Consider the following 13,807-nt stretch of genomic DNA (forward strand, 5'->3'; position numbering starts at 1 on the left):
GTAATATATATGTAGTATATATTGTAATATATATGTAGTATATATTGTAGTATATGTAGTATATTGTAGAATTGCCATTTGTCTCTTTATTATAGTTTTCATTTTTCTGCTAACATTTCCCATGTACTTGTTCTTTCTGACCATATTTTCCTTTACTTTAAAAAATGTATTTATAATATCTGCTTTAAAGTTCTTGCCTGCCGATTCCAACTTCTGGGTCATCTTGGGGTCTGTTTCTGTTGACTATTATTTCTCTTGACAATGAATCATATTTGTCTGTTCCTTCATGTGTCTAGTAAGTTTTACTTACATACTGGACATTTTTATTGATACTCTACGGAGACTCTGAATTTAATTATCTTCTGACAGTTGATTTTTGCTTTAGCAGACAGTTAATTTGGCTTGACTCAAACTTCAAATTCAGCCTCCCTTGTGATGGCCAACAGGCCAAATACCTACTTTATTATCTTACACTTCTAACTGCCTTCTTCTAATGTGTTCCTTAGAGGTTGTCTTGCTCATACATTGTTTGGGACTTAGCAAAGCACCTGCAATTAATATACAAATTTCATTTTTCTTCTTCATGACTTCATTTTTCCCAAGGTTTTCTCTCTCACTTTCCAGCCATTTTGTGAGCTCCCAAACCTGTCCTCAGATTCCTTTTTAGCCAATAAAACTGTTGCTGTGTGCTTGAGTTTAAGTCACATGGAGCGAGGTGGGCCAGAGTTTGCCCCCAGCTCGAAACTATAACAACCCAGGTTCTACGTTGTGAAATTTTTCTTCATTCAATGATCAACTTCCCTTAAGACTTTGCCTGCTTTTTTATGGCTCTTCAGAGCTTTCAGTTGTTTTTAATATTTTGTCTACAGATTATATTTTTGTCTGCTGATAGGTTTAGTTAGTTACAAACTATTCTTTGTTGGAAGCAGAACTTCCCTACTCCTTTAATAAAATGACTTTGAGAAATGAAAGTATGGTTATTGTTTCTAAATGCAATGACCTGTATTGGTGCTAATATCACTTGGCCAAAGGGTGGTTGTGGTATGCAAAAATAGCATATTCCAAAATCCTGAGAGCAGAGCTGTGACAGCCCTACCTTCAGGTCTAATATGTGATCTGACTTTTTAGGAGCATTTGAATATTCAGTCACCAAGCAGATTTAGTGGCTGTCATAAAACATTGCAATTTTTAAAAATATTTCCAAGAATGTATAGCCAGTGAGTAGAAGAACTTCATTTCAGTCAGTATTAAAGGCAGGGAAAATTCTCTTATTACTCAGGAATTTGAGTCTGATGCTCCATGGGATGCAGCACTGAAGAGCTAATGAAATCATTATCTCTGATTACTTTGACTACACTGCACACTCAGGGCAAGCTTTAGGGTCACATTACCACTGCTGCAGAAAGAATAAAAGAATTCACAGTCTACTGGATTAAGTGGAAAACTCGAAGAAGAATGACAGGATTGGAACTTGTGTTTTCAGATAAAGGTAGAAATTAAAATTTATAGACATGCTATAATTGAGCTAACATAATTTCTTCCATCTAACAGCCTTAGGGTTGAGGTAGTTCTAAATTAAATTCACTGTTTAATCTAGCATGAGCTGAATTGATATTCTTGCCACATTTTCTATTTGAGAATTAAGCTATTGATCAGGAAAGTGAGATCAGCTATCCCAAACTGTACTTCAAAGAGTCCTTCCAAGGAAAGGTTGTCTCCTAAATGATGCTGTAGCAATCCTAAGGAAAGATGTAATTTTTGAAAATATTTGTTTTGGTGGGTATCTTATAATCAGAATATATAATATATTCAGAATGTATAATATATATAATATAAAATATATGCTGTATATTCTGATTTTTTATTTAAGACATATAAATGTGTTGTGTATAAATGATCATGTTTAATGTTGAGAGCTAGGAGATCTTTTAAAGAAAATCATTGAGAAACAATTTAAACCTGTATCCCAAAATGTGACATGTTACACCAAAGGTTGGCCAACTACAGCCTATAGGCCCATGGGTATTATTTCTCCAGAATCGTTTGTTGATCTCTGTGTTACACCATACTTGGTGATGGGGATGCAAAATAATCAAGGATTCTGCTCCCATACAGCTTACAATCAAGGGTTTCTCCTTAGGGAATTGACCATATATAGCTCCTTTTTTTTTCTTCTCTCCCTCCCTCCCTCCCCCCCCCCCCCCTCCCCCCTTCCCTCCTTCCCTCCTTCCCACCTCCTTTTCTCCTTCCCTCCTTCCCACCTCCTTTCCTCCTTCCCTCCTTCCCTCCTTCCTTCCTTCCTTCCCTCCCTCCCTCCCTCCTTCCATCTTTCCCTCCTTTCCTCCTCTTTCTGTCCTTTCCTCCTTCCCTCCTTCCCTCCTTCCCTCCTTCCTCCCTTCTTTCCTTCCTTCCTCCCTCCCTCATCCTTTCTTTTCAGACTCTGCTAAAATGTAAACATGTTTGATAAGAATCTTCTAATTGTTCATAAGTTTTTCCCTTTTCTCTTATGTTTACTTTTTAATTTTAATATAATGATAGCATTGTGTATCTACTGACATTGCCGTGCAACGAATCATCCCAACCTAAATCATCCCAACCTAAGTGGCTTAAACCAAGAACCATTTATGATTTCTCATGAGTCAGAGTCAGCTGGGGATCAGTTGATTAAATCTTGGCTTAACTGGGAGTGACCCTGCTCCATCTATTGCTCATCGTCCTGCTGTCAGCCTGGATAAGTCCTTCTCATGGTGATGGCAGACAGCAAGTTGAGACACAACAAGGTCTCTTGAAGTCTAGCTTGGGACTCGCATACCATCATTTCTAACTCATTTTATTGGCCAAAAAAAAAAAAAAAAATCATGTGACTGAACCCAAAGAGTGGGAAAGTATGCCTCCACGCTCAGTGGGGGGGTCCTGGAAAAGTTACATGGCAAAGGGTGTGAAAATTTGGGAATTAATAATACAGTCAAATACATCAAAATGTGGTATGGTATCAATATATAGCCTACAACCAGCATTAGGAGCTGAGTTACATCTCAGGTATTTTAATGCATATTGCTTTTATATGCATCAAAGATCTGGACAGCATGGACTTACTCCTCAGAAGTCATTCTATAAGGGTACCAGGAGTATGAGGATCCTAAATCCCTTCAATTTAGTTAGTATGTATCAAATGCCTTATTTGTGCCTAACACTATATTAAGTTATGGGGCTTTAGGAGCTTTAAGTCAACGGTAAACACAGACCATGGACAAGTACTTAGAAGATGGTGTGAGAGTTCTAATAGTTGAAGTATATATTGGGTATATAGGTAGCAATAGAAAAGAGGAATAATCATCTCTGTGAAAAGACATAGAAAGCTGTGTGGAGGAGATAATCATATTAAATCTTGAAAGATGAATGGCCAGATGCGGTGGCTTATGCCTGTATCTCAGCACTTTGAGAGGCCGAGGTGGGAGGATTGCTTGAGCCCAGGAGTTTGAGAACAACCTGGCCAACATGATGAGACTCCATCTCTACAAACAAAACAAAACAAAACAAAAAAACAGTTAAAAAAGTAGCGAGGGTCAGCAGTGCACGCTTGTAGTCCCCGCTACTCAAGAGGCTGAAGTGGGAGGATCACTTGAGGCTGCAGTGAGCAGTGATCGTGCCACTGCACTCCAGCCTGGGTGACAGAGCAAGATCCTGTCTCAGGAAAAAAAAAAAAAAGATACATCTTGAAGGCTGGAGAAGTCAGTGTTCCCTGCAGAACAAGTTCAGGTAGAGAAGTACTAGTTGTAGGAAATATAATGGCAGCCTGTTAACTCTTAGAAATTAAGTACTATAATGAAAATCTCTTGTTTCTACCCAGATAATAGAAGAGTCTCCAAGAGCCAGTGAATAACTTTATATTTTACTCCTTGTTACATTATTTTCATTGCAGTTCTCAAATGTTGGCATGCATCAGAATCACCTGGAGGACTTGTCCAAACACAGAGTGCTGGACCCTACCCCCAGAGTTTCATGTTCAGTAGGTCTGGAATAAGACCAGAGAATTTGCATTTTGAACAAGTTCTCGGATTATTCTGATGGTGCTGGTCCAGGGATAACACTGTGAAAACTATTGCTTTATTGAATCCTTCCTGTGTATCTGGCAGCCTGTAATGTGCTGAGTATATAAAGATGAAAAGAAAACATCTGTGCCCTAAAATTGTTTATAATAGGGTGGTGGGAGACAGATGAGTAAATGTATAATGATAGCACAATGGAAAGCATGCTGTGATATGTGGAAGTACAGGTTGTGGCGAGAATACACCAAAGCGCATCTAACGCAGAATGAGGCCAGAGGCTGCAGATGTGTATAAGACCCAGCAAAAACCCTTAATCCTGAGCTGAGTTTTTAAAAATTATCATAAAATAAAACAAAAAGTAGTAACAAATAGAAAAATGACTTTGAATCATGCTTTGCATGAGATTGGTAAATGGATTCCTCTTTAATGTTGCCTTTAAGCTCAAAATTCTTTAGGAAGCTGTTGCTTGTATAGATGGGGCAATATAACTCTGCATTAGTTATTTTGCAAACAAAAGATATCCTTTCCTTTGTTATTTTTACTCTTCTTCAGCAATTTTTTAAGAAGCCAGAGAAAGATGTTGCATTTACTATGTATGATTCAACATTTTCACAAAAACTGCTAGAAATTTTATGTATGTCAAAATGCAGACAAAACTAGACAGGAACAGGAACAATCACAGCTAGTGAAACAGAGCTGGTTAGGCAGCTTGACCTGGGAATTTAGGTGCTGAGTCCATAGGTGAACAGGATCAGCTCTCCATTGCAATTGTAGGTTAGCATGAAACCGTGAGACAAAGTGACATCTTTGCCTCCAGAACAGCACTGATGCAATGGATAGATTATGGACGTGGGCAGGACTATAGATAGCTTTCACTTGGACATGATAAACTGGGTGAGGGGGTTGGGCAGAAATGAATTAGAGGTATACTTGAGGCAGACTGCTGATTGGTCAGTTCTTTGAGTTATATGCCCAGAAAATGGAAGCAAGAACATGACAAATGGGTGGGCTAGTTTTGAAAAAGAGATTTACACCCATGAGGTTGTCTTGGCAATAAAGACATTCTGCCTTTTTAATGAAGCAGCCCTGAGCTATACTGTCATCACAACCTAAAGCGATAACACCTTTATAGGAATAATGGTTTGTGAGGCTTCTGGCTGTATATTTATTTACAATTTTAAATTGAAAGCATATCCCTAAAACCATGTAGAATATTTCACTTTATTTTTTTGAGATGGAGTCCTGCTCTGCCACCCAGGCTGGAGTGCACTGATGTGATCTTGGCTCACTGCAACTTCCGCCTCCCAGGTTCAAGCGATTCTCCTCCCTCAGCCTCCCAAGTAGCTGGGATTACAGGCACGTGCCACCACAACCGGCTAATTTTTGTGTTTTTAGTAGAGATGGGGTTTCACTGTTTTGGCCAGGCTGGTCCTGAACTACTGACCTCAAGTGATCTGCCTGCCTTGGCCTGCGAAAGTGCTGGGATTACAGGCATGAGCCACCATGCCTGGCCTGAATATTTCATTTTAAACAATTATACTCTACCTGGTAAAGGGAGCTGAAGTCCAGAAGAAATTATAAATAGAATGCTCAAACTTTAAAAGGATGTAGTGCAATATGTTTTTATTGAAGAATTGGTAATAATAATTATTTGTACTTTTTACTTGTCCTTTTATAGTAAAATTTAATTAACAATGAAATCTTGTAAACTTTTTCTTAGCATACATCTGTGGATGGATATACTGAACCACACATCCAGCCTACCAAGTCAAGTAGCAGACAGAACATCCCCCGGTGTAGAAACTCCATTACATCAGCAACAGATGAACAGCCTCACATTGGAAATTACCGTTTACAAAAAACAATAGGGAAGGGAAATTTTGCCAAAGTCAAATTGGCAAGACACGTTCTAACTGGTAGAGAGGTAAGTTTGCACAATGCCTTTTAATATCTGCCTGGGAGTCTTGTTAAAGCTTCCCTATAGCCCATGTTTGGGAGTAAAATGACAGTTTCAATATGGTAAACACTGGGGTATGTGTGAATGGAACATTAGTAGGCAGAGGTTTATCATGGCATAAAAGTTGACCTTTTAATATTTACAAAAGAATCATTCCTATATATTATCATCTCATAAATCAGATGTGCTGCAGATGAGCTTTCCTCAGATTCTGACTTTCATTATATGATTTCTGTGAACATTTCTGATTGCCATTGCTGCCCAACCCTCAGGAACAAAAGTTCTTGCTGCTTGATATAAGTTAGGTATAAATATGTAGAAAGTCACCTGCTAATTTGTATCTGTGTAGAGACTACATTGAACAAGTACTTCTTATATGGGTGGTTTTCTCAGGTAATAAGATAATTGGATTTCTAAAATCTCATGTGTTTTAAGTTATATGTATTTAGTAAGAATTTATATATTTGCACATATGTACATTGTGTGTATATACCTGTATGCTAGGGTTAAAGACTTTATTTGAATAAATGTGTAACATTTTGTATTATATAACGTTTACTAGATCTGATTAGGACATTATAAAAAAAAAAATCTCAATCAGGCCCAATGCAGTGGCTCATGCCTGCAATCCTAACACCTTGGGAGGCTGAGGCGGGCATAATTGCTTGAGGCCAGGAGTTCAAGACCAGCCTGGGCAACATGGCAAAACCCCAGCTCTACAAAAAATACAAAAATTAGCTGGGCATGGTGATGTGCAACTGTAGCTACTTGAGAGCTTGAGGTGAGGATCACTTGAGCCCGGGAGGTCAACGCTGCAGTGAACTGTGATAGCGCCACTGCACTCCGGCCTCAGCAACAGAGTGAGATCCTGTCTCAAAAACAAAAAAAAACAAAAAAAAAACAAAACCTCAATGAAAATATTTTTAATAAATTTTCACTTTGCTCTATGTATAATATTATTGTCGTTTCCCGTTGAATTTGGTTCCTTCTGTCTATTCTGACCCTAGGAGCCATTCAGAGACAGGGAATACTGGGCAGAGCCTTAGATATCCAAGTACATTTTGTCAGTTTGCTCTAAGTAAGCTTGGATATCCAATCTCTCTACCAACCTAATTGTTTTATTCACATAATATTTAACTTACTGCAAGTTCACAGGCCACTTTGCCCTATAATTGTTGCTTATCAAGATTATGAGTAAAAGGTTAAGGTACAGGATGATTTTTACTTTAAAGAAGGAAACTTAGGAGAAATAACAAAGCTTTCATTTCATTGGCTCAGGATCAAAAGATTAAAGACTTGGGTCAATGGAGTATATTCTAAGGCTGCCAAATTATCAAAACGTTACTATCTGATTACGTGAACACCTAAAAAGAGCTAAATTATATCTAGTCAGGAATGAAACAAAAGTTGGATTTTATTAAGTTTTATTCATTAAAATATGCATTTTTCAAATAGAGTTTAATGATTCTTCTTTTTTAGGTTGCTGTGAAAATAATAGACAAAACTCAGCTAAATCCTACCAGTCTACAAAAGGTAATTAATTTAATAAGTAATTAGAATGTGAATTTATCATTAATATGTGAAGTTCTATAAAATCAGTCATTCTAAATGTTCTGTTAGGTACAATCTACATTTCCTCAATATATGAAGAAAAGACATGATATAAAATGTAATGTTTATGACTTACCAAGTAGTTGCTTGAAAACTATCTACTACTTAAATACATGTACTATATGAAAGAAATTTATCTCTTCTATTCAATAGAATAAAATATCACACATTTTGGAGTATTCAGGATTTGAAATATTCAAATATTTTGAAGTATTTTCAAGTATTCAGAATTGACCTCTGAAAATTAGATTTATATTAAATGAATAATCCATTTACTGATAGTATCAGGTGTCTTAGCTGTTATATAAAATGACAAATGGTGGTGGCCTAAGCCATTTAAACTTTTGTGAGTTTTCAGGTAAAGTCCAGAGACCTTGCTGGTAAGCTTCGTAATTAAAAATCTAGTTAGAAGTTAATATTGTTCATAGGTGAGTTTCCTTTTATTGCTTCATTTGCTCTTCTTCCTTCTTCCACAAGAACTACTAGTCTTTCAGATAACTCATAGTACAAAATAAGAATGTTTCTTTAAAGGATGAAAATATGAAACAACATAGAGAGAAAAGAAAGCAGTTAGGACGGGGATTGCCTTAGCAAACCAAAGCTGTTTCAAGTTACTTCATTAATTACTTAAATGGGAAAATTTTCTCAGATGCACGTTTTAGTACTTTAAAAATGAAGCAAATGTTTTAACATTTATGCCATATGTGATAGGTTTGTATAGAGTGAGAGAATATGCATTGTGACTTTTATTAGAATATAATGGGACCACTGTCACATATGTAATTTTAACACAAATGACTTTGAATTCCTAAAACAGAAAGAATCTTATAAGAAATTGTTATATGCTGTGCTTACCTCTGCTATGATTATAGCATTAGATTAAAAATTTAGGGTTGTGATATTCAAACTTTCTTCTCATTTGGCTCAGTCCCAGATTTCTTCTTAGAGCTCTGTCTTTGTACTTATCGGAGATTCTTTTGAAAATTTGACAACCAGTATAACTTTTCATAACACTGATATTTCTGCCCAGTAAGAACATGAAAACTTTGCTGGGTTCTTCTTTTTCTGTGAATGTGAGATAATGTATTATTGGTCTCTTCTTGGAGAAAGTCTCTTCTTCTAGCACCAGTCTTTTTGCTAACCATGATGCCTTTGTGTAAGTGACAAAAAGACATCCTCCCTGGACCAATTAACTACGCAAAGATGCTGTTTTTTACTGGGCTGGAACCACAGTAGGACATATCTTTGCCCACCCCTGTGCTGGGAACCCACTTAAAATGTACAAACTGCGTAGTTGTACACAGTGTCCCTGTCCATGGCCCACCTAGCTTTTCTACTTTTCCTGGATTTAGTTGTGGATTACTCTGGCAAATTGAGTGATTTTTAAGTGGCATCTAGAACTACTCAGGCCTGTTGTGCTAGCTGGAATACACAGTAATGTGACTCCTACTCTGTCTTTCCCAAGGTTGTATAAACAAAGTTGTACTTACTGAAACATGTGAACATGAAACTGAATGTTGCTTTCTTTATCTGAATAACTAAAACATGTACTTGTTGGTGATAAGTAATTTCTGTCATAAAATCTACTAATCCTGTTGATAAAGTATTGCTTTTCCAAATAGGCATATAAAAAAAGATAGAATTTTGTTTTCTTTAGCCTGTGAAAATAAAAATAAAGATGAAGACTCACTAAATGTAGCCAGTACACTGTGTGTGTGTGATTGTTTTTTGAGTGATTTACATGTATGTTCATAGATTTGCTTTCTTTTAGAAGTTCTGAAGAAAAAGCAGATCAAGTCTTCATTAATTCTCATGTGTTTAGAACATTCAGCATTTGACCTTTCCTATTTAGGCAGTAGCATCTCCCAGTCAGTCATACTTAAAAATAATGGAATGTAAAACAATCCATTTTTCCCTAGCATTGAAAAAGATAGTAAAATTTGCTTCCATGTCTTAGGTATACTCATTAAAAGGCAGGTAATTATCGCACATTTATATGAAATAAGGATTCATTGTAATCTTACTTCTAGAAGTGTTTGGGTAAATTTGTTCTGGTTTGATCTGAATTTAAGCTGATCCCTCTCCTTTATCCTCTTCTGTGTATCAGATATTTATAGGAATTATTGCCTTCCTTTGCAAACATCAATGATAGATAAAAGAATCTAAAGTTGATACACTGCTTAATACTGCCAAAATACAAAGTTCTTAAACGTGTTTGGTTTTTGGAATTGTTAAGTATCTTTGGCTTCAATATTGTTCCCATAATATGCTCATATTATTTGTGTTACGTATTTTGAATTAATGGAATCCAATTTAATGAGTTTTCATAGTTAAAAAGTATTTTAGGTAGATGCTATTTTTAGTTCTTCCTCTTTAAAGCATTAGTTCTACCTCATATAATAATGTATTTTAGAAGAATGTCCATGAACCATACTAGTGATTCCTGGGGTTCTTTTTTTTGAGACAGAGTCTTGCTCTGTTGCCCAGGCTGGAGTGCAGTGGTGTGATCTCGGCTCACTGCAACCTCCACCTCCCAGGCTCAAGCGATTCTCCTGCCTCAGCCTCCTGAGTAGATTGGACTATAGGCGCATGCACCATGCCTGGCTAATTTTTTTTTTTTTTTTTTTTTTTTTTTGTATTTTTAGTAGAGATGAGGATTCACCATGTTGGCCAGCATGGTCTCGATCTCCTGACCATGTGATCTGCCCACCTTGGCCTCCCAAAGTGTTGGGATTACAGGCGTGAGCCACTGCACCCTGCCTCCTGGGGTTCTTTTAAGCAGCCTACTAATGTTGAAAGAAAAGCAAGACAATAAAATAATAGTTTTCATAGTTCATAAATTTGAAATGTTGTAAGATCATCTTCTCAGAGATATCACTAGTTTTGAAACTTGGACACATCAATTTATGCAAAGATGACAAAGTTTGTGTCAGTCTGTCTCAGCTTACAGTCACCAGGGTGCAGTTTATCTCTGCTAACATTTTTGTATCTTCTGTGTATTACTTATTAATTTACATTTTCTATTGTTTTACTGTGTTATATTATGTTCCAAATTCACAAAAGTGGCTAAGTGGTTCAGAAGTGATTTCCTAAGTAGTAAAATCTGTAATGAAAATAAAAACAAGACTTACTACAACTCAGAATTATGTCATTATGTAATAGATGACTGCTGCATTAAAGTTTTATAGAATGTGAATCGCTTTGCTAGGACAGTGATTTTACACAAACAGGAAAAGGGTAAAACATTTAAATTATTGAATTCTGAAAATTAGACTTTATTAAATGAATAATCAATTTACCACTCGTGTCTGGTGTGTTACCTGTTATATAAAATGTTGTCAAATGGTGGCCTAAGCCATTTAAACTTTTGTGAGTTTTTGAATAAAGCCCAGAGACCTCTCTGGTAAGCTAATTAAGTTTTCCAGAATATCTGCAAAATAATCTTTGTCATGTTGAAGAATTTGGTAACTAAAGGTAGAGGAGAACAGAACCATGGGAGCAATATTCAGAATTCAGTATGTTTTAGCAAATTATCAGAAACCAAACTTGCGAAACCAATCACAACATTATGGACAAATATTTTTATCAAGGAGAGAGCACAAGAAGCTCTTTGGAAATATTCCTTAACAAATGTCACTATTGGACATATATTGAAATATCAGCTACTCTCATATATACATGCTATATAGCATATTTCACTTTATAGCTGAACAAAACCACTTAGTGCTGAGTACTTCTTTCATACAGTTCTTGTCACATGTGTGGATCATTTGAAGGAACAATTTGGCCAGTTCTTAGGTGGGCCAACAAAAACATAAGTGATAAGAGAATTATTATTTTGTGAAATGGTATGTAGACTGCATAAGTTATCTTTTAATCAATAATGATGAAATACCCCTAGAGCTTTTTTGAGGGTTAAAGGTGGGGATATTCTGCAAGGAATAATTCTTCCATGTGAATAAATAAGATTATGCCTAATAGCCAGTTACCCACTGTTTCACTCTCCATGAGATTAGTGGTCAGCAAAATGCTTTTAATTTTGATTTGGTTTTGGACAAAATACTGAAAACAGAGTTTAACATAAAATCATATGAAGAATTGGTGGGAAGTATACTTTCCACACTGAAATATGAGGATTTTGAGGGAAAGGTGTTTAAACAAGTGTTTTAAAGGTGATACCAATAATATTAATATCTGGCTAAAATATCAACAGTTTAAATTTTGAGGATGTGATCATCAGATTTGCTGAGAAAAACAAACTGTGCAGTTTAGTGACCAAAAATCTGACTTTTCTAAACCTTGTTAACCCTCTTTAATTACTGGAGAAAGGGCTCAATGACATATAATTGGGCATTTTTAACATACAGATGTGCATCCAAATATGAAAAATATCTTCCAGAGCAAGCATATCCAAAGAGTATGTCAAAAATCTATTTGCTAATATCCCTCAAATTAAAACTTCCAATCTTTCACATTTTGAGTTTAGTAAGCTCAACAACCTAGAATTTCACAGCCATACATAATCTTCGGGGAGAAATATCTCTTTAAGATTAGATTCAGTAATCACTCTGAATGTCTTGAGAATTACCTGAAACATTACCTAATGCTTATTCATTTTCCCAGTCAATCTATGATTGTGACTTGGGAATTTTCAGTCTTGCTGATTTTATTTCTTATATCTCTTTTGAAAATGTCTGCTTTTATCTTTCTCCATCATGACCAGTTTAGACAAAGTCACTGTTATCTTCTTGTAGCCTTCCAACTGCATCCACTTTACATATGTATATACACACACACACACACACACACACACACACAGAGAGAGAGAGAGAGAGAGAGTTTAAAATGTAATACATAGAGTTCAAAAGTCGTCAAGGATGCAAAATACATCTGTGAATATGCTATCCCTTTGTTAAAACTTTCAGATGGCGTTTTATTGTTTGTAGTCCCAAAATCAAATTCATTAACATGGTATAAAGGTCCTACCTTCCTTTTCCACCTCATGGACCATGAACTCTCCGTAGCTTCTCTTCACTGTCCTCTTCCCCGACTCCTGCAGCCTTAGTGATTTTCATCTGCTCCTATTCATACTCTATTCCAGTTACCAGGCCTTTGCAACTTTCTGCCACCTTCTGGGTAAGGCTTATCTCCCCTCTTCCCTTAATTAGTCCTTACTCACTCCTCCCATTTCAGCCTAGAGTTACTTCTTTAGGGAAACCTTTCCCATTCCCCTAACAGTGTTAAATCCACTTAACCTCTATAAAATCAAGCACTCATAACCAAGGATTATTTATAAATAACCACTTTCGTTTTTATTTGTTTTGGTTTTGGTAGTCGTTTGTTGATTTGTTTGTTGACACTTTTTGTTTCTGATGTTTTTGTTTTAATGCCTGTATTCTGCCTCTAACTCCGAAAACCTCTATCCTAATTGCTTGGTTTTTAATAGCTGCAAAGCATCCATTTCTATGTTCTCAAGAAGCTACTTAAGATATACTGAAATCAATGTGGAAGAATTTTCTCTTGAGGGAAATGAAGGAGGCTTAGAGTCTTTAAGTCACCTGTGAAGTTTAGACTATCTGGCTGTTTTAAAAGTCGCAGTCTTATTTTCTTATTTAGTTATTTTAAGCATCATATTTTCGTGTTTTTCTAAGCTTGGCAGTTTGTTGATGTAATAAACTAGTCTATTTTTAATTTTTGGATGGGGACTTCAAAATGTCTTTCCCATTTTAAAAAAGTTGCTTTCTCATGGTATTTATTTATTGCACTAAAATGTTTTGTTCTAATCTTGTTTTTAAAGAAATAAAACATCACAGCTATAGTTGAAGACTCATGTGTCATTTCTTGATTCTAGTCTTGTCTTTTCCTACCTAGAAATAACTACTATTCTGAATTTGGTCTTTCTTATTCCCACTCAAATTTTTAAAAACTTTTTTACATATGATTGTACTTAAAACACAATATTTTAGTTATTTTAAAATTTCCTGTCTTTCTGTAACCGGATTTTTTCATTTAACATTGTCTTATAGTTTATTCATGCTAACTATATAGTCTCTCCTTTCTTTCCTTCCTTCCTTCCTTCCTTCCTCCCTCCCTCCCTCTTTTCTTTTCTTTTCTTTCCTTTCCTTTCCTCTTCTCTTCTCTTTTTTCTTTCTTTCTTTCTTTCTTTCTTTCTTTCTTTCTTTCTTTCTTT

The 13,807-nt window shown here is 35.9% G+C and overlaps 1 protein-coding gene across 8 annotated transcripts in view; it reads left to right on the forward strand.

Moving 5' to 3' along the window:
• Positions 1-13,807, forward strand: part of MARK1 (microtubule affinity regulating kinase 1) — a 138,954-nt gene that overhangs the window by 50,755 nt on the left and 74,392 nt on the right. For all 8 annotated transcript variants that reach the window (XR_004244986.2, XM_032136289.2, XM_032136290.2 and 5 more), the window contains exons 2-3: positions 5,770-5,973; positions 7,486-7,539. Coding sequence is in view for 7 of the 8 variants with exons in the window: in XM_032136289.2 (XP_031992180.1) it covers positions 5,770-5,973; positions 7,486-7,539 (258 nt within the window). In the remaining variant the exon portion in view is untranslated. The remainder of the gene's footprint in view (positions 1-5,769; positions 5,974-7,485; positions 7,540-13,807) is intronic.

This window comes from Hylobates moloch, unplaced genomic scaffold, assembly GCF_009828535.3.
Source record: "Hylobates moloch isolate HMO894 unplaced genomic scaffold, HMol_V3 SCAFFOLD_18, whole genome shotgun sequence".
Taxonomy (NCBI): Eukaryota; Metazoa; Chordata; class Mammalia; order Primates; family Hylobatidae; genus Hylobates; species Hylobates moloch.